Source organism: Pomacea canaliculata, linkage group LG11, assembly GCF_003073045.1.
Source record: "Pomacea canaliculata isolate SZHN2017 linkage group LG11, ASM307304v1, whole genome shotgun sequence".
In the NCBI taxonomy this organism is placed as follows: domain Eukaryota; kingdom Metazoa; phylum Mollusca; class Gastropoda; order Architaenioglossa; family Ampullariidae; genus Pomacea; species Pomacea canaliculata.
In genome coordinates this window covers 23,342,660-23,366,192 of record NC_037600.1, presented here as the reverse complement: position 1 = coordinate 23,366,192, position 23,533 = coordinate 23,342,660, and the positions used below count along the sequence as shown (strand labels likewise).

The following is a 23,533-nucleotide window of genomic DNA, read 5'->3' as shown; positions in this document are numbered from 1 at the left end:
CAGCAACATGCCAAATATAAAATATAACAAATACAATATTGTGTATGTCACACTGTTCTGTACAAATGATCATTGTGTCAATCATTTCTATTCGCAGCGCCCTGAAATCATTAAACCTGCATCTAACGTCTATAGATTGATGGCATTGAGAGTACTGAGTGAGAAAACTGTTACCAAACTGTACATCTTTCATGCTCACGGTTGATTTTAAAAAGATAAGAAAACGAGAAAGCTTTGGCTGGTAAAATGTCGTTTGTATTTATGAGTTTATCTTTGTGCAAGTATGTATCTGTGTGATACTTTGTGAATACCTTCAACTCCTATATTGGTGAATGTGTATATTAAATAATCATGATTTTTATAATTATCACAAACAAAAATTGATACATTAGAAAACAAGAGGTTTTATTACTATAAACCTTGTCTCTTTTGGTATTTGTCTAATTAAAACATTTATTTATAGACCCCAGACATGATTTTCATTGAAACAGAGCCTATATTCGGGAACCTAATTGCGAAAATATGGATTGTTATTACTCTCTGGCATTAAACACATTGCAGCAGTGACAACACTACAGATCAACTGAAGACAGATAAGTTTTAGCTACATATTTTTGAATAGCCCGAGAATAATGTTACAACTATCTTAATCGCTCTTGGAGAAAAAGTTTCTGACCCTTGCTTTAAAGCCTCCATTTGAACCTAACAAATAGAAAAAACTTTGGATTATTAAGTATCATTTTTTACATATTTTCCGATGTTGATACATATTAATAGTTTCCATTCTTCTTTGAGAGGAGGTTGAAACTGGTTTCATTGCATTTTTTATTACTAGTAAAAGCGGTTAAAGCTATAAAATATTTTTAATAAAAAGAGTTCTTCGACAGAAGTTGCATTGTGTCTACTGAGGCTGTTTATTCTTTAACTTTTCATCCAAAGTTTTGATGCTAAGCGTTAGAGACAACAATAAGCTGTGCTGTACAGCGGGACATGTTGTGAAGTCGTTTGTAACCAGTAAACACCGCCTCTGCGGGCTCTGATGCCCGCAACCGCGCGTAGTCCACTTCCGCTGGACGGGCGTACAGGACCGAAGGGTTTTTAAAATTTTTTTGGCGTTTACAGCGCTTTTTTTGGTAAAGAAATCGCTTAGTTACGATAGCTTGTGCATTTCTGAACACAGTTATTTCCCTTGTAAAGGGAGGGTACTCTGTCTTGACTTAACTATCGTCAATTTTCCAGAGTAACCTTTCTTTTTCCCTTGAAAAAAAATGGCGAGAAGATGTACGATAAATATGCGGCTAGTTCCTCGGATTTTCAAAAATCTGGCATCATTTGTGAATTTCTATGGACAAGAACAATGTGTGTGCATTTCTTTTTGGTTTTCAAAGATCAAAATGTGTTACTATAAGTCATCTTCTTGTTGGACTTCGTGTACGGTGACAACTTGTGTAACCACGTGTAGTAAAAAATTTCTACTTCATCTACCCGATTCTGTATGGATTACTATAATAAAAGTGAGCTCTCAAGCAAGTTTCAGGTAGGATTGTTAAAATTTTACACATTTTGATCTATCATTATCAATTTGAATTATTCTTCTAGCTCTTTTAGTTATTTTTTTATAAATTTTTGAAAATCCTTAAAATTCGTGCGTACCGGTGTGTAAACCTGCCTCTAGCTCTTCCGTCGGCAGAGAGTTAGTATTTTTCTTCCATGGATCGAAAACTTCCACACTCACGACGACTTTCCTCTCTAGCCCGCGAAACAAATCTCCATCAGTAACCCACACCACGTTTTTAGTGGCCGTAGCCATATCCTTCACGATTTCCATGTCCTTGGTGTCATTCTTCATCAACCGATGTCGAATCTTCTGATCGTGGAAAGCCTTGACGATGCCGAATTCCTCGCTGACGTTTTCTCTGTAGAGCACCACTACGTCTTTCCACCGTAGTGCTGGTGGCGCTGACGGACCACTCACTGTTTAACAATCATAGTGTCTTAAAAGTTTAGCTCTAATGATGTCGATAAATATCACCTCACCTACCCGTGTACATGTTTATCATCCACACACACACACACACAAAGATACACAGCCACATGCAGAGATAAGTAGAAAGAAGAGAGCATAAATAAGTAGTAGCAGTGATATCAAAGATTTAAGTCACCACAAGACATTGAGTTTAATACATAATTTTCATATACTTCTCACACTCGTAAACCTTGTTTTTACAGATCTCCATACTCACTTTCAACCCCAACACGCAGATGGTTATGAAGGAAACTGATCACTTCACGACCACACTGGACACAGTTGACTGGCCGCCCAGGACCGTGGCCCTTGTGAGTGATTCTCTTCAGCCTCGGTCCGTCTGTGAAGTCCGGAGCTCGTCGGTCACCGTACTGGAGGACACTGAAGTCCTTTGTCATCGCCCTGTCCTGCTCCACTTCTCTCCTTACGACTGGTGGACAGCGGAGAGGTCTGGTCAGATCTTTCACCTTCCATTTATCGTGTGTGTGTCTGCTGTAACAACTTGCCGCCCACAGATGAAGATCGGGAACCTTTTTCAGAAGCTTGTCACAGAAAGTTCTGAACAGTGATTCTTTCCCTGACCTGTGACATAGATGACTCTAGTCTTAGGGTAAAACTTCGAGTTAACTGTCTTCAGGCTTATGTATTGTTTCGTGTAAATAATTGTTTGCTACACCTTTGCATGTGTATATGTGACATACACTAAAATAGTGATGTATGTGACATAATTGGATAAAAAGTTATAATGCTATTAAAATATTAAAATATTTTATACTAAACTACTAAAATTAATTGTTCTTGTAATGTATGACTATTTTGAGCTATAAATACGCCAAAGCTTTTCTACATTATTTTTGTACAATCAGCCGGTATAACTATTTCTGATCACTATGAGAAAAAAAAACTTCTTTTTGTTCATCTTCAACTTACTTATCAGGCCCAGCTTCGTCAGCAATGACATACAACAGCTCCCCATTGGACTCTTGTGACAAGTCGCTCAGGGCTTTGTCCCTGTCTTTCTTATCCTCGAAGTCGTACTGTAGGAAGCGGAGTTGACCGGGTTGTACATTTGTTGTCAGCTGCAGCTGGTAATGGAGCATAGTACATACTGCAAGACTTTTCTTCCATGTGCTCAGGACAAATACTTTCTTACCTTGTAGCAGCCATTCACTTCCCTTTAACAACAACACCACGGTCTTGCCTGTACCAGGCGGTCCGTTCACAAATACTCTGGGCATCGCCTGTGTGAGCAGTTCAACTTGTTCTTGGAACAATGCCATCTGAACATAGCACTCTCCTGCATGTAGCACGGCCTGACCCAGGGTCTTGACATTCAGGCGAGGGGAAGATATACATGGCATAGTCACTGTTGTTGCTGGGCCACAGAACCTGGGAATATAAAATATTTACCTCTCATAAATTCTGATCAATAATGGTAAAGACACATAATCAGGGTTGTCCATGGGACATATTTTTATATCCCGTCCCATCCCATCCCATCCCATGGCAATTTATGCCTGTCCCATCCCGTCCCATCCCACGGGATGTTTCCCATGGGATTTCCATGGTATTAACAATCCTATGGACAACACTGAAAACCACTTTTCGGCTTTTGTTCTATAATTCCTGCTACTTCACATACAATAGACGATTCAAAGGAAAGATTTAAATCCTTGATGAATGAAATAACAGTAAATTTATTTTGCAATATCAAGTATCGACTACCATGGGAAATACAAATGTGTGCTGTCCCATCCCATCCCATCCCATTGGACGTTTCCCATGGGATTCCCATGGGATTCCCATTCCTATGGACAACACTGCACATAATAATGCACAACAGTGAATTTTGGAATCTTTTAGTTAATAAGTTTTTATAACAGTATTTCTTTTCTGTTTCGCTATCTCGCAGAAATATGGACAACAAAACAAATGAATAAGATATTTAAGCCAATTTTACATGATGTTTCTTTAAGTTCGACTTTCAGTGGTCTTAGCAAATTTAGAAACTTCTAACCGTCTAGTATCTTTTCCTGCTTATAATAATGAAACATAACTAATTGTCCCCTCACCTGGCTGCCAGTAGTCTGTACACAACTGATGACATTTTAGTGTCATTGCTGGAACCCTTTACTTGTCGATCCCACCAAACCCGAAGCTCTTTGGGGTCAGAAAAATGCTCGGAGCAGAGACAACGAGCACTGATGTCTGACGGCTCCATTGTCGGCGCCCCTAGACCTTTACTAACCTGCAGCACGAAAAAAATTCTTCTTTAGACACACAAACTGAACAAGTTACAGTACCACGTGTCTCAAGGAGGGCACGGTGAACCTCGACGGTCACATTACTATAATTACTATAAGAAAAAGAAAATAATTCAGAAAAGACTAAACTGCAGTCAGCTTAAATTGAGTGTAACCATAACTCAGATAATAAAATTTAGCATGCATGTTATATCTCACGATAGGGGAAGAGGAAGAAACGAAGACGAGGACGACGACGAAGAAGTACAGTGGAACCTCGGTTAACGAACTTAATGCGTTCTGGAAAGTTGTTCGTTATCCGAAATGTTCGTTATCCGAAGAAATTTTTCCCATCAGAAATAAAGGAAATAGATTTAATTGGTTCCAGCCCCTGTTGACTCGCTAATATTTGAAAGTTACAGGCTATATAGGTATTTGTTTTAATGAGAACAGTTAGAATGCAGTTTAAATGAAGTTAAATAAACATAAAAACATTAACGAAAGCATTTAAACATCAGAAAACTTGCGTTTTGACGGCGTGGTTGGATGGAGGTGTGGGGAGGAAATAGTGGAATTACTGCTTGGATTCCCCCTCCATGAGCACGTGACATTGTCAAATCGGGGGTGACTTCCCTTTTCTGTAGCTTTGAGGTTAAAGGAAAAAAACTTGTCCAGTGTGTGTTCCTTCTGCCTTTTTTGCAACACTTTTGGGTAATACATCACATTATCATTGAACATGTTTCGGCTCCTATTGCCTATCGCACTATCATTACCTCACTACTATTAATTGCTCTTAATCTGCTTTGGAGCCATGATTGAGGATTATCTTATCAAAATAAAGCACAAAAATCACTAAATAAGAAGGATGATAAGGAACGACTGATCGTAACTGTGTCTCGAGCGCGAATGATGACATGCTGGTCGGTCACGTGTGGTTCACGTGGCTGTTCGTTATCCGAAATTTTGTTCGCTATCCGAGACAAAGTTTTAACGAACTTTTTGTTCGTTATCCGAAATATTCGCTATCCGAGGCGTTCGCTAACCGCGGTTCCACTGTACTTTGTTTGCCAAGTGATGGACCTTGACGTGATGATGCCCACCTATTATTCAACAAATACCTCCAAATAACACCCTTGCAGGTGTTACTGCTCACACTGTTTGCTACGCATCCCCGTAAATTCTTTGTGCACATATGCATGTACCCACACACTACTATTTCTCTCTTCTTCTCCCCGCCACACTTTTCTAACACATACACAGACATTGCCACATTGACTGGACATGACCCGATCTTTGCAGTTACCATAGATAACAATACACATATGCGAGCACGCACAAAGTATAGTCGCTTCCGGGTACTGTACATGCCCCTATCCCCCAGACCACAAGAGTGGACGGGAATCAAAGTGTACTTACACAAAGAACAAAAGTTTTAAAATGGAAATATTCGTCATTTGCTGCACAAAGCTATGGGACTTACCTGTCTCAGATCTTTGAATTTGCTTAGAATTTTGTCTAGCTTTTCGATTCTGAGGTTGGGAAAAGCCATCAATGTCGTGATCTGTGGATCACTGATGATGTCGGATACCAAGTATTTCAACATGATTCTTGCTTTTTCCAACTGACTTGCTGCTTTTTTAAGTCTCCGTTGAATTACTTTTTTTTCTTTTGGGCCAGTACTTTTTACCTCACATACGACAAATCCGTAAACTGGATGAATAAGGAGCACATCTATTTCTCCAGTTTTCACATCCTCTAAAGTGAGTCCAGGAGGAACCTCATGAGCAGGAAATTTATCAGCAGTCGGTAGCTTAGCAACAACTGCGTCATACCCATGTTCACCCAGGTAATGTTTAAAATGAAGCTGACTCATTCCAATCAGAATTTCTCCATTCTCTTCAGCCATTATTTTAAGACAGGAGATAACCTTATCCATTGCTTCATCATCTCTGATCTCGTGGTGAGGAACTGAACCATCTTCCTGAGATGTTGTTTGAATGACCTTCACCTCTCTGCCAGAAACGGTCTCTGGGATGCTCGGCACACGCTTCAGGTAGAGAGCAGGTAGAAAGTAGGGGCATGAGTCCAGGTCAGGAAACGAGTCCTGAACCCACTGAAGCCAGTATGAGTGTGCTGTGATGATTCCCTGTGTCAAAGCCAATCTGACTATTAATGTTAAACAAAACCATAAAAGCTGTTATATAGAACACAAAGTGTAAGACAGACAAAGCTCATTACACGGATAAGGGCCAAGAAATGTCATATTAATTAAAACCACATTGAAATCTTAGTAACAGTATAGTAAATTAGTTTTGAATATTTTCAACATAGAAAATGTCATAGAAAATATGCACATCAATCTGTCTGTAATAAATGATTTGAGGACCTCATTTTCATAGTACTTTATTGCTAAACACTTATAGAGCCGTAGCATAAACGTATCATTCCTGCTTTTTAATTATTTACTGCTTTACAAACCTCATCAACAAACTTCTCCCTGAGGAACTTGAGGACCTTATCAATTTGAGGTTGGCTACCCCGGATCAGAGCAAGCCTCCTACCTTGTACACGGTCTGGCTGGATAAGTATGTCTGCACCATTCTTCTTCAGAATCATTTTTTTTTTACCTTCAGAATATTAATTCGTTGCTTTATTATTGCACATCTTGCTATGAACTTGTTTCGACCTTTTCGTACACTTTGATTTCTACCTACTATTCTTTCTTAATTTTGAGGAAAAACTATCATCATCAGCAGTAGTATCCGTTTGTTACACTTGTAATGCTATTTTATTATCATCATGTACATAATCATTTTGATTCTCGATTTCACCTTTTTCTAGGTTATATATTCCTTATATATATTCCTATCGTTTTTTTGTTTTTTTTGTTTGTTTTTTTTTTGTTTTTTTGTTTTGCTTTGCGTAGTGATGACCAGAGTGGCTGACAATGGTCGCCTCTTGGTGATTGCATTATATGCATCTTTGTGCTCAGACAAAAACATTGACTAATTTTATAACTGTATTTGTGCTAGTCACATCTTTGGTAGGTGCATTTCAATTTGTAAGGTAAGTGTTGCAACCATTAATTTGCATGCAAGTGTAGTCGACTGAACTATACGAAAGAGAAAACAAAAAAATGTTAACGAAGAAGCAAAAAGTAAATAACAAGGTAACAAGACATGGTAGTGTCGTGTCTAAATCATCGCATCGACCTAAAACTAAAAAACGAAAATAAACTGAAAAAGTGTGAAGTCAAACTAAAAACATCTGTAATAATAACTTATTATCTGTTCATAAAGTAATGTGTAAAAAAAAGAAATTACCATCTTTAATACAAAGATTATCAAATGAGTTCGTTATGTCCACTAGGTATTCCTTGACACTCCTGTCGACCGCTGGCTGTCTACCACAGTTCTCACTATCTGCACCACCACTCCGCCTCCGTGTCCCCTGTAGTTTAAAACACGTGCAATGAGAAGATAAATCAACACTGACAAGTCCAAAGAAATGCTCAGAACTTTTATCTTAAACAGGAAGGGAGACAATCGTGGGCATCCCAAATTATCTTATGACAAAGTTAAAACCAATAATAGTAAACTTTGTAAGATGAGAGATGTATTATACAGAAAAAAATTCGAACACAAAGGTAAGAGAAGGTTTAAATAAAACATCAACTTTGCCTGAAAATTCGGCAGTAAAGCACTCTGTCTGCATTGCATGAAAACAAATTGTATTATTTTCTTACTCGTTTGGATTCTGTGGACTGTCTCTCGTTGTCTTGTAAGTGAAGTGACTGAGCTGATTCTGTGGAAATTTGTTGATCAGACACAGCCTCACCCTCTGATTTTATACGTTTGTGCTACAAATATGAACAGTGAATATTGAAATAACTGACGCGTTTCTTATCACAAGATGGGAAACATGTATACTACTTTATGTATTCTATACAAAAGAATGGTATTCTACCAACGGCAAACTGGAAAGACCACCTGGCGTCTGCTAACAATTACAAAAAACATTCTCACAGCAGCCAGGAAAAGAAAAGTGAAAAAGTAATATAATTCAGGTTGGAAAATCAAATTGACAAACTCAGACATAAAGTCTTCGGAATAGACAGCAAATAAATGGAAAGTAAAGAAAATGTTTACATCGGTGGCGGACTCTGGTTGAGGCCTTATGTGCAACCTGATGCACGAAGAGGAATAGATAGAAAGAAAATGTTTCACTGGACACAAAATGTGTAAAAGAGGTACTTCCAGTTTATTTGCAGAAGTAAAATCGTATAGTTGTTAACTATTTATCCATATCCCCAGTGATGATAACAGTGTTGCAGTTCTCACTTACCTGAGAAATCCCACCATCATCTTTTACCTTCTTACGCTTGGGCTGAACAGTCTGAAGGCAAATAAAGTGTACTCGTCGTCATACAGTTTAACAAGATGATAATCTCCAAAATGTACAACAATATTTTAATAGGTAATGAGGACAGTACACAGGTTAAAACATATCCAAATTATTTGAAAATAAGCAAACTTTATAACGACAACTTACACTGAACATAACAGAATACAAACTCAATGTTGAAGTATGTCATAAATTTACAGCAACGGGAGACAGCAACAGCAACAATCTACCTGTTTCAACAAATTTCTAAAGAAAAGGGGAGTTTATTTTCATCGGAAAAAATGTAATTTTTTTGATAGTTTTCTTTCTACCTGTTTAGAAGTGCATGGTGTTTCATCAAGACTTGGTGAGTGTTGCAGCTCAGTAGACAAGACAGGTTCTGAAGATGGTTGTAGAGGCTCAGTCCGGCTTTCCTCCTTCTGACGCTTAGACTGCACATCAACAAACACATTTTTAATAATGAAAATCAGTACACAAGATAAAGAAACAGTGATACCACTACTGGTGCTGCTAGTGATGATTGTGATTTTCCTCTGAAAATTAAGAAAAAAACAGAAGATAAAGAAGAAAGAGTTTGAAAAAGCTAAAAGATAGTACATGACAAACTTTGTAAAAATTAAAAGGAATTTTTATTCTAAAGGTAAAAGCCCATTCCAGGTTGTTTCGAAGAATCAGACAGCTTAACAGACTTGGCATCACCATCCATATCGTCATCATCGTCGCCCTCATCATCATCATCATCGTCGCCGTCATCATCATCATTATCATCATCATCATCACTTTGGTTGGTACCAGTGGAACCTGCTGGCGCTAAATTTCATGACTATCTTTACCTGCTTTGATGCAGAGGATGTTTCCTGAGTGGGCTGTCGGTGTCGTCTTTTGCTTGACATGGTTACACTGTTGCCCCTGTTACACACAAAAGTTGATATTCTGTTATGCTTACTTTATTCTTACTATCATGATATCTACTTTCAATAGCAATAACCTACCGTAGAACTAAGCTGTCTCAGATATATCTTAGAACACTTTTCATTTACCTTTGCCTTCTTTTGTAATTCAGGTGAAGGATTAGTCTTTCACGCCTCATCAAGTAAGAAAGAAATAAGGAGAGTGCATAACACACTTCCGCCTATTGCTTTTTTACATCACACAGCGTACAGACGATAACCTTCCGGCCACGTCATCTATTTGCAGCAGTTGATGGCAAACAATAAACTCTACCGAGACGTTACAGTAACGGTTAGTTACCTGGTCACCTACCTACAGTCAGGTCAGACCAACATGATTGTTTATTATTCCTAGATATTTGTCAAATTGTGAATGCAATTAACCTACCGTGCAGCTGCTTCTCGTGATCGTGTAGAACAAAGGTCAGAGGTCAGGTGAGGATGCAATCAATGTCACAAGGTCTACACCAGCGGGTTTTCCCGAAGCCGTAGACATCATCACTTGTACTCCCAAAGGTGGATTTTGAATAATAATAATGATTCTCTTTCTTTTTAAAACTTTTTGTCTAGTCGGATAGTTATTTGAGATTTCTGAAGATTAGAATAATTTTCTTGTCATAATTATAATTTCCATCAGCTTTATATAATATATTTACTCATTAGTTAAAGGGACGATAACAGGACCATTAACATTTTATCTAAGATTTGCCCCCCCTTCGCGTCAGCTGAACTTAAAGAACAAGGAAACAGATAAATGTGTCAGTCTATGAAGCTGTTTAAGGATTCCCATGTTGTCTCACTGATTTTAGTTTTATGTCCTGCTTGAAAACCACGTTTCCACTTGTGGATTATTTTCTTCGTCTATTGTAAGAGATTGTTCGGGTTGTCTACATTATATGTATGTCAAGAAGGACCGTATAAGCTATAAAGACTAACAGATTTTACTTTTAATATAACATAAATTCAACCAGCCATAGGGTTAAAAGTGCTAGAATAAATTTAGTGTTTATATTCTTGCTGTAGTAAATATTAACAAGAAGAATGACAATAAAAATAAGGTTATAGATTACATTTGACTCGCTTAGGTTAGTGGGCGTTCTTTTCTTTATTTCTTCATTATCTAGTCTGAAGGTGACCTGATCTACTGGAGGAATTTTGCGTGAAAGCGAGAAAATGTTGTATGTGTTAGGAATTATTTGTGGTGGTCAGTTTGAGAATGTGATACATGTGCTTGAGTTAGATTGACTACTGTTAGTTCAGTAATGTGATGGCTGGATCGCAGAACATGTGGCGCGCACCTACATTTTTGTTTGAAATGACTTGTTATGTTCAAAGATTTTAGGGAGAGACATGCTAATAAACTTCACCTAAGGACTTAAGGAGTTTTGTTGGAGCCACCTGGTCATGAAAGAGCGAATGTACTGTTTTCTCCACAGGCTCGCCGTCGACGTCTCCTTCTATTTTTATGTTTCCATCTCCATCTCCCCTTTCCATGTCTACGCCCACTTTTACGTCAACGTCTCCATCTGTCTACCCTGCGCCCTTATCACCCTATCAGCTCGTGGACACTTGACTCTGCTGTGTTCCAGAGTGTGACGAAGATTTCCTCTGGAGCTAGAAGGATGCCAACCTGTGAGCACGCGCCAACGTGACCAACGGGCCTGCAGAGATCCCCGGGTGTGTGACAGTGTACCTGAGGGACAGAATGAGGACAACCCTCTAGTGGTGAAACACCGAAAGCACCTGAATATCGTCTGCGAACGGGAATTACGGAGGCCCAGCCCTTTCTCCGCGACATGGATTATCATCGGACCACTGCGTAGCGATTGGTGCATGAATGTGACATCAGCTGAGTGTGCCCGTGACATTTGGTGACCCCGACATCACCTGTCGTGGGTTTGTCTCGTCTTGTGTAGAGTCGTAGGGAAAGCTTGTCATTGATACACTGTTTGTGATCTCCCCTGTCTTGGTATCGACAAGTGTATTGGTAATTGACTCGGATGCTTTAAAGTGATTGAAACCTTTCCTAATTTAGCTGTGTTGGTGATTATGTTTGGGACTTGGTGCATATTGTCCGTCTCGAGCTTCACGGTCTATGGGGTGCACAACTTTACCCACAATAAAGGATTAGTGTCTGTCTCTACTGTACCTTGTCTTTCTTTCCCTGCTACTCTCCCCTTACTGAGGTGTTATGTTGCGGGAATGAGGGGCTAGTGCCTAAGTAGGTTTATCTTGTCTGATTATTAGTATTGTGGTTTGAATACCATACTTATGTTAGTTATTAATGATAACACTTGGGGTTTGATAGTTTCTGTTAAGTATATTGTCATTACGCGGTCATCCCTTTTGTATCAAAGTAGAATATTGTTGTGAACTTTTATTTGTGCTTGTAGGATAAAGTGGATCCCCAGTTGGTGTTTGAGGTAGCTGCATGTAAGAGAAGTGGTGAGATGAGATGACTTGAGGGGAATGCTTTAAAAATATCTTATGCAAGGCCTAGAGATGCATGATAGATATTTGGAGAGGTTTAAAAGAGAAGCGGATAGGTTAGCTAAGGCAAAGGAAGCAGATAGGGCAGCAAGAGAGAGAGGCTGAGAGAGCGACACTCGACTTCAGGGCCCAAACAGTAAATCACCCGTCACACTGGGCATCTTCGAGGGAATGTTACAAATGTCAACAATTCACTACTTCAAGCTCAACTAGGTCACATTTCCCTGGTGCGCATGGAAATCCACTGATTTAAAAAAATTATAAAATATAACTATAAGAGATAGAAAAAAAATTTTTCACTGATAATAAGAGATCACACTGTGTGAAACAAAAATGTTTCTATATGAATACTGCACGAACAGTCACTTATTAGGTAATCCAAAGCAAATCAAGTAGGTGTCATTGATTTTTTAAGAAATTTCTTCTATGCTATACTCTGTACTATACTTTACATACTTTAGAAACACATGCAGCTACTTCTTTTTAAATCATAAAAATGCACATACATTAAATATTTGTAAATTTTAAGTACCTTACTCAGTTAGTGATACAAACAGCAGCGGAAGAAAGTGTTACTATATTCCAGGGGTGGGCAATTAATTTTCCCAAGGGGCCGGATGAGAAACTGGGATGGTTCTAGAGGGCCGGACTAATATAGTTAACTCAGTTTTACCCAATGCTGTATATATAGTATATTTACTGGTGGGCGGCCAGCGGGCGGGCCGGTCAGAGACAGGAGGCGGGCCGGATCCGGCCCGCGGGCCGGCGTTTGCCCAGGTCTGCTATATTCCAATCAACATGCAAACTCACAAAATGACAATAGAATAATAAAAATCATGTTGAAAAAGATGAATTAAATGAATATTGCAGTAACTTCCTTCTCAGTGGATTCACTGTTCTTTAAAGTGCTGCCCTCACTCAGATTCATTGATGTCGTTCGCTAAACAGTTTGCAGTGTCAGAAATTTGTTCACTGTTCTGAATAGTAAAGAGTCCAAGAAAACTGGAAATAAGTAATTATTCTGTAAGTTATTTTCCCAATTCTCTTTCTTTATCGCAGCACATCGAACGTGAAAAGACAAGCGAAAACAGCGAGTTGCCTCCCTGTCAGACAATCGCTCAGTGCATTTACAAAGTATAAGCCACAATTTTATTTTTCCATTAGATAGTTGCTTATTCATAAACATTTACAAAAATATGTTATAACTAATTAAAGTTTGATATAATAAATACAGAGATTGAAGATACAGACCGTGGGCTTTCTGGTAAGGTATAATGTGACAGGGTTCCAACAGGTGTACAGTAACGGACATCTTTTGAATTTTGTCTTTTTCTACCTGAAATCTGGATTGATTGCCGTGAACTACCTTGAGTGAAATGTATTTTAAGACCTTTTCTTTTTTCTATCTTAACGAAGTTGCATCAATCAAGGAATGCATTTTCCACAAAAAAGATGAAACTGCACAAAGTTGACTCTAGCTACCCTTCTGTACATCTGCTGCCAAACTGTTCTGTGCGAGTTCCAACGCATTTCGTTGTGGTGGGTCACAAATGACCAAGCTATTTTACACACATACATTATGATACATAAAACCTTGTACCCCTTTTAAACCTAAGTATTTTTCGTTAAAAAATATCTTCTTTGAAGTCTTTGCAATCAAACACAGAATTCTTTTACGAAAAACATACAGATAAAAAAAAACCTTGGGCAAAATTTTACAATCCTTGTGGTCTTTAAATCATTCAGCTTAAAATTACAATACCAATAAGCAAATATTCCTTAATTAATAATTCTTTACAAATTATACTAGTAGAGCCTGTCAAAGACATCAACCCACGCACCCATGCTCTCCCACGCGAATCACGCAATACCCACACCTACCACAAACACCAAAGCGCAGACTGTGAAGGAACCTGGCCACCTCGTAACCACACAAACGACAGTCATCTGAGGGACCCTGACCTCGGTGGTACAACCGTCTGGCTGGTGGGCCGTCTGTGTGGTCGGGCACACCACGACTACTTTAGGTTGTAATAGAAAAACTGAGTCTGATAATTGTATCTTGCTCCACTTTCCTGACGACGGCCGGCGGAGAGCGGAGGGGTCTGGATAAATATTCTTCATTTCACCCGACGGCTACGTTTGCATTGTGACAACTTGCAGCCAAAAGACGAAGACGAGGAGGTAATTCATCACAGAAATGTTGAAACTCCTTGTTACAAACAGTGCAAAAGGTTTTCACGTGTCACACTGTGTATTGTAAATATCTATACCACCATCAGCTTCTTAGGTGGGAAAATAAAATCAAAGATTTTTTTGTAGGTAGTTCTATCAGAGGAAGAGGAAAATAAGTTTTTCTCACAAAGGCGTTTTTTATTGATCACGCTATAATGAATGCTTAATTAAACGAAACCACAGCAATAAATAAATAAATAAAAAATAAAAAAAACAAACAAAAACCAAAAAAGGAGATAAAAAAAGGAGAACAGAAATGCAAACAGTAACCAGATTCCGTTTCCATACTCCTTGTTTTACACTTATCATTTTGTTTTAATCGATGTACATAGCTAGCGCTGTAAATTACCGACAATATTAATTTTACTGAATGCATTTTATTACAAAGCTTGTTAAATTGCAATGTATAATTTGATAGCTTATAAACTGTCTCTTCTACTCAGTGTTTAAACATTCAGTGCACTATCCCTGCTCTACCACCATTACTGTTGACCGGATTCACAATAAATTAAAACTCACAAGGTTGTAAAGGTTCATTGACTGCGTACTGCTCCTATGTGCTGTTGTATCTGTTGAGAGGGTTGTATGGTGTAATGTGGGGACATTTCACACAAGCAAACAGTATTGGTTACATTCACTGTTAGTAAGAACTCTCTCTCTGGTGGTGTAATTGTAATGATGTGGTAACTTTTAAGTCAATAAGGAATTATCTATTTGTAAATCATTGATGTACTGCTGTTAAAAATGTAATGCCAGTACTCTTTTGTACAACGTTAGATATAAGTCTAACTTACTTTGTTGCTTGACTGCTTCTTTGACCTAGAGAAAGCTTTTGTCAGCATCCACCGAGAGTCTTTATGGAAATCATTGATGAATTACGGAGTCCCTGCAAAACTTGTTCAGGTCGTTGCAATGCTGTACAGCGATTTCAAATCCCAGGTTGTATGTGACACGGAGCTCACAGACCCCTTCAACGTCTGTACTGGGGTGAAGCAGGGCTGCATTCTGTCGCCGTTCCTCTTCATCCTGGCCATGGACTGGATCATGAAGACTTCCACCGACAGTGAGAAGAGAGGGATCAGATGACCATGACTATGACAGCAACAACAACGCTAGAAGACTTGGACTTTGCTGTTTACGAAAAATATGCTGTAGCCTAATTGATAATTACTTTATAAAGAGCCCCCCACTGATAAAGTCGATAACCTGATCTCAATGCTAACGTCAGTATTTGCAATATTTGCAAATAGTAAGAAAAGTAGTCAATGCTTTCGACCAACCTGCTTATCATAGATTAAATAAATTAAACTAAAGAGATGGCGTCCGATAACTCACTTCGTTTATTACCTAGTGACTTATTTATAGTATAGTTAAAGTTTTCATGACAAAATAAATTTCTTATAAATATATGGAAAAGTAACGAACTGGTACCTTTATAGAAATGACTTTAAACATGAAAACTAACAATAAACCTACCTAAGAATGTTATTAGTAGCTTGCTTTCTATTACTTGGTTCCTCTCTAGTCATTGTTACTACTGTTTATCCTGCCATCGTTCATATGTTATTCGTTTGTTATTTTGTCCCTTGTATATTGTCCATAGCTCATTCTTTTCCTTTAGCGCTACAAGCATGCTCCTTACAGGTATGAGTATGAGCTATACAAATCTTGCCTCTATTATTATCTTGCAAGCTGTGTGTGTTTTTTCTCGTGCACTTTTGTGTACACACGTTCATGTGCTTAAGAAACATGAAACAAAACCGATTCTGATGAGAGATGAATTTATTTCAAGGCCATTGCCCTACAAAGACAGGAAAGAAAACAAGCCAGTGATACTATTACAATAAAAAGCATACGATGATTGACTGCAGTTAACCAAATGTTCAAACCAGTGCATACCAACAGGACTATTTCTAACTTTAAATACATCAAATCAAAATCAAATCAAATCAAATCAGACTTTATTGTCTGTCCAGGAGACCCAGGACAGAAATTTGTCTTCGCTCACCAGGGCAGGCATACATATACAGACATTTAACACACAGGAGTAAAAGTTAGAAGTAAAAGATTGCACCATTCCATCAAAGCAGGTTATGTTTATCCTTACAACAAACCCTGGGTGACCAAGGGTTTAAAAACAGCGCGGAACAAAAAGAATCATTGTTCTTCACGGGTTCTGCCCACGACAGAAAATTGGTTTATAGAGATGTCCGTGATGCTATCCGTATGGTCAAGGTCATACATGTACATTAAATTCACGGAATTACCAAATACTTTACGATAGGTGCCAAGACTATACTAGGTTTAAATAGGTTTGATAATTGGTACAGTATAAGATAGCTCTAACTACTACTGTATTTATGTAAACTTTATAACAGCACAAAATGAACGTCTACTATCACTCTTTCACACATTTAAAAATTAAAATTTTGCAAAGTATGCTCTGTAAAAATATTTTAAACCACAATATATTAAAACCGTTTTTAAATTTCTATAGAAATTTGCAAATGAAATGCTCTTTATTATTCCATGTATTTTAATACCCTCAAAATTCCATATGTAAAAGCAAAAGTGAAATCAGTCATTATTGTTACTAAGATTATTCTAATTTTCTAAATTCTATGCAATCAATCTGTTTTAAATTCTTAGCAAAATTATCAACATTTCAACACCTTTACAAACAAAACCAAATCCAAAAACACATAATTTCATTTTAATATTAAACAATTTGTTTTACCTCTACTCAGGGCTTCTGCTTACGCAAAAAATTGCGTACACTACGCATTAAAAGTTCGGAGGACCCCTTCAATTTTCGTCAATGGGGTCCCCTTCAAATTTGGGCGAAGAACAGGGACCCTTTAAAAATCTGAAGAAGGGGTCCCTGGGACCGCAAAGAATTTAGACTTAGCAGAAGCCCTGGCCTCTACCATTTAAATCATACAGCTGCTTATACACTTTTTAGTAAATCAATAAACATATTTATTATTGTTAGTTTTGCTAATATCTCTACTTTGTCTAATCAAATCAACAGTGAGGATATCGTTGAAAAATATATTGATGGTTGACCGATTTTATCCTGGTAAGATTCGCTGGTTTTTAAAATGCGGCAAATGAAACTACAGAAGAACCACATCATTACATCATCGAAGAAGGAGAAAGACTGCAGGCCATCTGAATTTGTTTTTTACTTTGTGAAAGTAGGCAATGAAGGACTGCAAACTCTTTTGAGCATTTAGTCCTCTTGGAGACAATTACAGAGTCATGCGTGGGTTGAAATGCATTCTAGGACAAATAAATTCTAGGACACTTTGCCAGTCCATAAATGACCATTGTCTTCCGGTCAATCTATCGCAGACTGTTTAAGGATTCTTTACCCCTCCAAGAATGGAAAGAGTTATCATATACGGGAACAGTAGATTAACATTAACATTGACATTTTTAACATTTTATTTATTCACACAATTGGAGAATAGAGAAATTTTGACTACACACTATCATTTTAATGAAACGTATAAACAATTTTTACATAAATGTACACAGATAAAAGGTAAATACAAGTAAAATACAAAAAGGTGTTACATGACAAAAAAGTGTGACAACGGTACTACTAATGGCTAATATTTAAAATTTTGCACATCATTATAATAAGTTTCTAATTCTAAACACAGTCCTGAGAGAAACTTAAGATCAAACTTAAGAATAAAAATGATAAAAATCGGCACAGCACTACTTTCACTGTATTAACTATCACTAGGGAGTAATGTTTCAAACATACAAATCTTTTATAGACACGATCACAAGTTATCTTGAACCATAAAAACAATATAAAAAACAGAACAAAACTGGCATCTCCACTTCGAAGCAGACGTTATAAGCTAAATGACGCTGTATGTGGGAACGAGAGACCTCAACCTTACTGAGCCAAACACTCCAGGATACCAATAAAAAAAATGTCCCTATAACAGTTTGAAAGAGAACAAAAAATTACTGAAACGTATTCATACTTTTTAACAAATTACATAAAATGTCAACATTAAAAAAAACCGAGATGCACAAAAACACGAATACCACACCTTTGTTAGGAAGACATCGGCATTCACTCCCGACACGTAGTGTCTCACTGGGAAGGGAAGTGCTGGCCTTAAACAATTAATTTAAAGGGATTCTCACCTCTAAATACAAACTTTTGGGATTTGTTTAAGTGTTGAAGTAAGACCCTAAAATATCGAGCATTCAAGCCACATCGGGCTTGTTCAAGTGTAATTCGATGTTGAAGGCGAGAAACTTTGCTGGTTTCTGAAGATTACCGAGAACTCCACGAAATAAATCGAGCGCTCGAAATTCCGGAAGTGTGATGATTTTTTGGGAAACCAGCGTCATTAGCCATGGAAGCCCCTTATAGAAATCGAAATCAAAGCTCCCACGACATTTTCAGCTAGCGACCCAGAGGTTACGCACTTCAGTCGTAGTTTTCGGATAGATGCGCATCATCAAAGCTAAGTAACAGTAGAAATCCTGGGACTTAGTGGTATTGTTGTAGTAATTAATGGCACTTTTGAGTCTGAATATATGGGTTAAAATCCCTTTAAATCGTCTTCCCACCTCTTTTTTCTAATATTAAATTACAATAACAAAAACAAAACAAAAAAACGTTTGCCATTCAACAGGTGGGCTAAGCCACCTTCGCTGTGCTGGGCTGGTAGCCTCATGTCACCCTCTGTGACATAGTTGAAACACTGAAATAATTATAGATAGATACTTTATTACTTGAACTTAATAATTACCTGTAACCATTAATGTAAGCTTAGTCAAACATTGGTCCCTTGACTTCCCAAATGTGAAATAATATTGGATGAGTCACAACTGTACAAATTAGACGAGGGTAGGTCTTGATGCAGTCATAGCACCGACGAGCAAACGTCTAACAAGCTGGACGGTTCATCCGCTCCCCCCCCCCCAATAATGTACAACTCATGTAACTACCATTTGATGAGTACATTGTCACTTATACCTCTAGATGCTTCCATCTCATTTGAATACAGTCTATCGTCTCGCTGCTACTCACTAGTGAATTATTTCACTTCCATCAACAAAACTCTTCGCATTATAATCTAATTATCAGGACAGTTATGCATCCATGACAATTAGCAGGTTCTGAATGTATTGTCCAGTCCCTTCTGTTACTTTTGCTAACCAGGTCTTCTATACACTTCGACGTAGATGATCTTTCCGGGGTTTCTTCAAGTACGCTTTTCAACAGTGTCGTCCCGGATCAGATGGCAGCTATCCAGCTTGCAGCTAGTCTTCTAGTATGAAAATGTAATAAAAACATAGATTTTCTGTGGATCTGACCCTTGCATAGCTTTGGGCATAAAGCATTTAGGACAGAAAACAAGTTGGCTTAATGTGAATGTAAATGTAGCTCTAAGATAGTAATACAGTCAATTGTTAAGTGTATGCCCCATGCCACAGTATGGTAGCGTTTTGTCAAGAGATTTAACAAGCTCTGTTGTAGAGCCTTCTATTTCTTCTAAATGTCTCAAAGTGTATACAGAGCAAACAGGAGATTAAACAACACGATTTAATGGTTTTTGTCAGAACTAATTCTGTATTTATGTTATGATTGCAAAGGAAAACAAAAGGAGGTGATTGTGTAGGGCACATACAAGACTACAGGAGGGGAGTGCGAACTATTCCTCATCAGCGGGTGTATCAGGAGATACAACTACGAGTTGTGACGTGCAGATTGACCTAAAGTAAAAACGAAAAAAATAGCCAGATTTATGAGGATCTAGCCACACTATGACTTTTCTCTCTAGACCACACACATAGTTTGCTTCAGCCACCCATACCACATCGCTACACGATGTGGCCATGTCCTCAATGTTATCTTCTTCCAACACTTGCACGGGAATACCTATTTCTCTGAGACCCATCATCACACCCATCTTTTCACTGACGCGACTCGAGTGCAACACTAGGATGTCTCTCCACTGCAGACAGGGTGATGATATATCGCTGTTGGTGGAAGTGGTGGTCGTAGATGATGTCACAAGCTCTGCTAAAATGAAAACGTATTGATTTGTAATTCTTGACACGCCAAGAAACACGGAGCTTACAGAATAAAAAAGAAATGTTCAGGTACAAATTACTGCCTAGCTACATTCTTTAAATTACTGTTTATTCCTTGGTTATTTATGTGTTTGGCATGCTAAATAGTTTATTTCAAATGTATTGTATCATTGTTTGGTGTTGGCAGGATTCGTGAGATGTTATGCATTTTTAAAATATGTATATAATACATTGCGCAATACCTGCACCTACCAGGCAAAACATCCCGAAGACTGCGTAGAAAGCTGCCCAACTCCTTACCGCACGTGATACATTTGCTTGGTCTGTCACCTTCATGACCTTTGCCCCCGTGACACAGTCGCTTGACTGGAGGGCCGTCTGTATGATCCGGAACTTCACGTGGCTTGTACGCCATAGCAGAAGGAACCTCAAACTTCTTGGCTTCCCTTATAACGACTGGCGGAATGCGGAGGGGTCTTGTTAAAGTACTGATTTGCCAGCCAGCAAGTCTATTTGCAGGGAAACAACTTGCCGCCCAAAGATGGAGATCAGGCACTCGTAGCAGAAGCTTGTTACAAAAAGTCCGGAAGCTCAACCTGTCACAGACGTACATGATTTCCGCAGTTTATATATTAACGTGTTTAGGTTTCCATTTTAGAGTGTTTCGAATAAGGGATGTGGAATCAATAATAATAATAAATGCAAAATTTGTAAAGTGCAAAATCACGCTCCTTTGGAATAAGCTGTTAGCGTTTAAGAACAAGAAGGAAACAAGGACAGGATACGAGGGATAGGAAAACAAACAAATAACATATGAGCTATAAAAGAATAAACAACAGGGCTAAACGAACAACAGTAAATACACAAAACACAAAGAGCAACCAAATAACAAAAATAAGAGCTAAGAGTAACATGATATTGGAAAAAGAAGGGTGTGGAAAAGGACTAGCATTATTAAAAGGTTGTTGTTGTTGTTAATAATAATAATAAGTGGGAATTTATCAAGGGCAATTTATCAGCCAAAGGCGAACTTATTGTGGTGAACAAGATCACAAAGTAGTAACAACAATGTAGAAGGAAGAACAACTCAATGACTCGCTGTGTTCCGCCAGTAAACGGAGATAACTATAGATGTAAAGGTAACAACTCCAGAAAATAATGTTAGTGAGATCAGGAGTATACTGAGATATTATATTGAGCAGTCTTGAGAATGTGAAGAAATGTTATCACAAGAAACTGCAAAATGGTGGCATATTATAGAAGGGGCATATTATAGAACACCAGCTGATGACTCGCAAGCAGAATGTAAACAATGAATACATTTGGTTGCGTTGCTCTCAAAGAAAACACCATTCTTCACGGACATTACATCAACTGGATGAACCAGGTAAAATATGAAGCTTTAAGAAGAATATAATGAAGGCGTTTAGATAAACATGTAAAGTTTTAATTATCTGTTCATAACAGAAACAGACTGATAACCAATACTTTTTGTGTTTCATACTGTTAAAACTGATTAAGTTGGTAAAAAAAGCAAAAAATAAACTCTAGCGGGCAAGTCCTCTGGCAATGTTCTTCACAAACCAATCCCGCGATTACGGCATTTAAAATTAAATCTGGTAAACTCTTCTTCTACTGAATAATTCTTCTGTTGGTTTTGTCCATCTATTTAATCTTATCTGATTGCTAATGAGAAAGCAACAAATAATCTACTATTTCATTCTGATTGTAAGTAGAAAGGCAGCCTTTTCTTCAGAACGTATTTCTTCGTAGTTATAATAAATAACCGAAATCTGTCAAAACATAATGACAGCATACTTTCAAGTCGTGTGTGACTTCCTGTCTTTTTTAACTCACCATTTTGTTATTGTACTAGCAATCTTAGTTGTTTTGTGTGTGTGTGTGGAAGCTTTATGTATTTTACCAGGTGAAGTGGCATAGAAACATTTATTTAGTGACCGTTGATTTAGTATACCAAATGTATAAGACACTACTGCAGACTATGCCCTTAGGTGCATGAAGCTTGAGTGGAGGCTGACATTTTTTGTTGAAAAGGTATGTCAAATGATGACGTGTACAAATAAAGTATAATATTTAATCATCTCCATGCATTTTAATAATGATTATTATTTACAAATAAGAAACATAACTAATAAAAAATATAATTAATAATTAAAATGACCTTCATTGTTTTCCTTCATTACCAGGTCAAATGCTAAAAAACTTACTCAAACTCCACTTCGTCAGCGATGACAAATAGGGACTTTTCCTTCGCCGCCTTTGACAAGTGCATGTAGGCCTTTTCCAGATCATAATCCAAGAGGTAAACCTGACGAGGTGTTTCTCTTGGTGTCAGCTGCAAATTCAGCATTTTCATCTTCTGTAGCAGAAGGTGGTACAGCAAGATGCACGCTGCACGACTTTCCCGGCAACTGGTCACAATGTACACGTAGTGACCACACCGCAGCCACTCTATGGCCATCAGCAGCAGCACCACAGTTTTACCTGTACCGGGCGGTCCGGTGATAAATAGTCTGTCAGGCGGGTTGAGTAGTAGGTGAACTTGCTCCGGGAAGAGTGTGATTACAGCAGTATAGCACTCTCCTGTCCACCACACGGCCTGACCCAGGGTCTTGACACTCACACGTGGAGGACATGTGCATGGCACACTCACTGTTGTCGCCGGGCCACAGAACCTACAATATTCATTTTATTCGTATAATTGCATGAAGAGATGTGACAAATTAACAAGCACACACACACACACACACACGATGGATGAATTTTCACTAAGCAGAATATTTATTCTAAAGAGCATGAACTACAACTTTTAAAAACATCTTCAGATCGTCATGTATACCTACACTTATTATACTACAAACGCAGAGAAAAGGGAAAATACCGTCAAGCAAATGTGATCACTTTCAAGCAGGGAGTAACAATTTGTAGGTCGATCAGATGAGCACTGTTGTTGCAACCTTTCTGATAGGTTGGTCAGGTTAATCCTACTAAAAATGATGTGGAACCTGATTCATATATGCATATTTTCTTCTTAAAAGTTCAATCATAAGGAACGTTGATTTATGTAAGGGAAGGGCTACTTTGTAAATATT

General features: G+C 38.0%; 2 protein-coding genes across 2 annotated transcripts; both read right to left on the bottom strand.

Annotated features, from left to right (window-relative positions):
- Window positions 1–1,104: 1,104 nt before the first annotated feature.
- On the bottom strand, window positions 1,105–10,076 carry LOC112574797. Its single transcript, XM_025256092.1, has 12 exons — window positions 10,012–10,076; window positions 9,507–9,582; window positions 8,985–9,104; window positions 8,614–8,664; window positions 8,015–8,128; window positions 7,593–7,719; window positions 6,748–6,896; window positions 5,750–6,415; window positions 4,099–4,274; window positions 2,957–3,415; window positions 2,244–2,608; window positions 1,105–1,974 (listed from the first exon to the last, which is right to left on the bottom strand). The coding sequence occupies exons 2-12, from the start codon at window positions 9,564–9,566 to the stop codon at window positions 1,637–1,639; spliced, it is 2,625 nt and encodes an 874-aa protein (XP_025111877.1). The 5' UTR covers window positions 9,567–9,582; window positions 10,012–10,076; the 3' UTR covers window positions 1,105–1,636.
- A 7,069-nt stretch (window positions 10,077–17,145) lies between these two features.
- LOC112574823 lies at window positions 17,146–23,118 on the bottom strand. The gene is made up of 3 exons (XM_025256141.1): window positions 22,649–23,118; window positions 20,673–21,016; window positions 17,146–20,409 (listed from the first exon to the last, which is right to left on the bottom strand). The coding sequence occupies exons 1-3, from the start codon at window positions 22,900–22,902 to the stop codon at window positions 20,039–20,041; spliced, it is 969 nt and encodes a 322-aa protein (XP_025111926.1). The 5' UTR covers window positions 22,903–23,118; the 3' UTR covers window positions 17,146–20,038.
- Window positions 23,119–23,533: the final 415 nt, after the last annotated feature.

Bases quoted from the DNA above. Each gene is read 5' to 3' on its own strand.
- LOC112574797 (XM_025256092.1), bottom strand. From the start codon at position 9,566: ATGTCAAGCAAAAGACGACACCGACAGCCCACTCAGGAAACATCCTCT. The intron at 6,897-7,592 runs GTAATTTCTTTT...AATATTCTGAAG, and splicing joins TAATCTTTGTATTAAAGATG to GTAAAAAAAAAATGATTCTG. The intron at 2,609-2,956 runs GTAAGTTGAAGA...TCTATGTCACAG, and splicing joins GACGAAGCTGGGCCTGATAA to GTCAGGGAAAGAATCACTGT.
- LOC112574823 (XM_025256141.1), bottom strand. From the start codon at position 22,902: ATGGCCATAGAGTGGCTGCGGTGTGGTCACTACGTGTACATTGTGACC. The intron at 21,017-22,648 runs GTAAGTTTTTTA...CGTCTGTGACAG, and splicing joins GCTGACGAAGTGGAGTTTGA to GTTGAGCTTCCGGACTTTTT. The intron at 20,410-20,672 runs GTAGGTGCAGGT...TTTTCATTTTAG, and splicing joins TCTTCGGGATGTTTTGCCTG to CAGAGCTTGTGACATCATCT.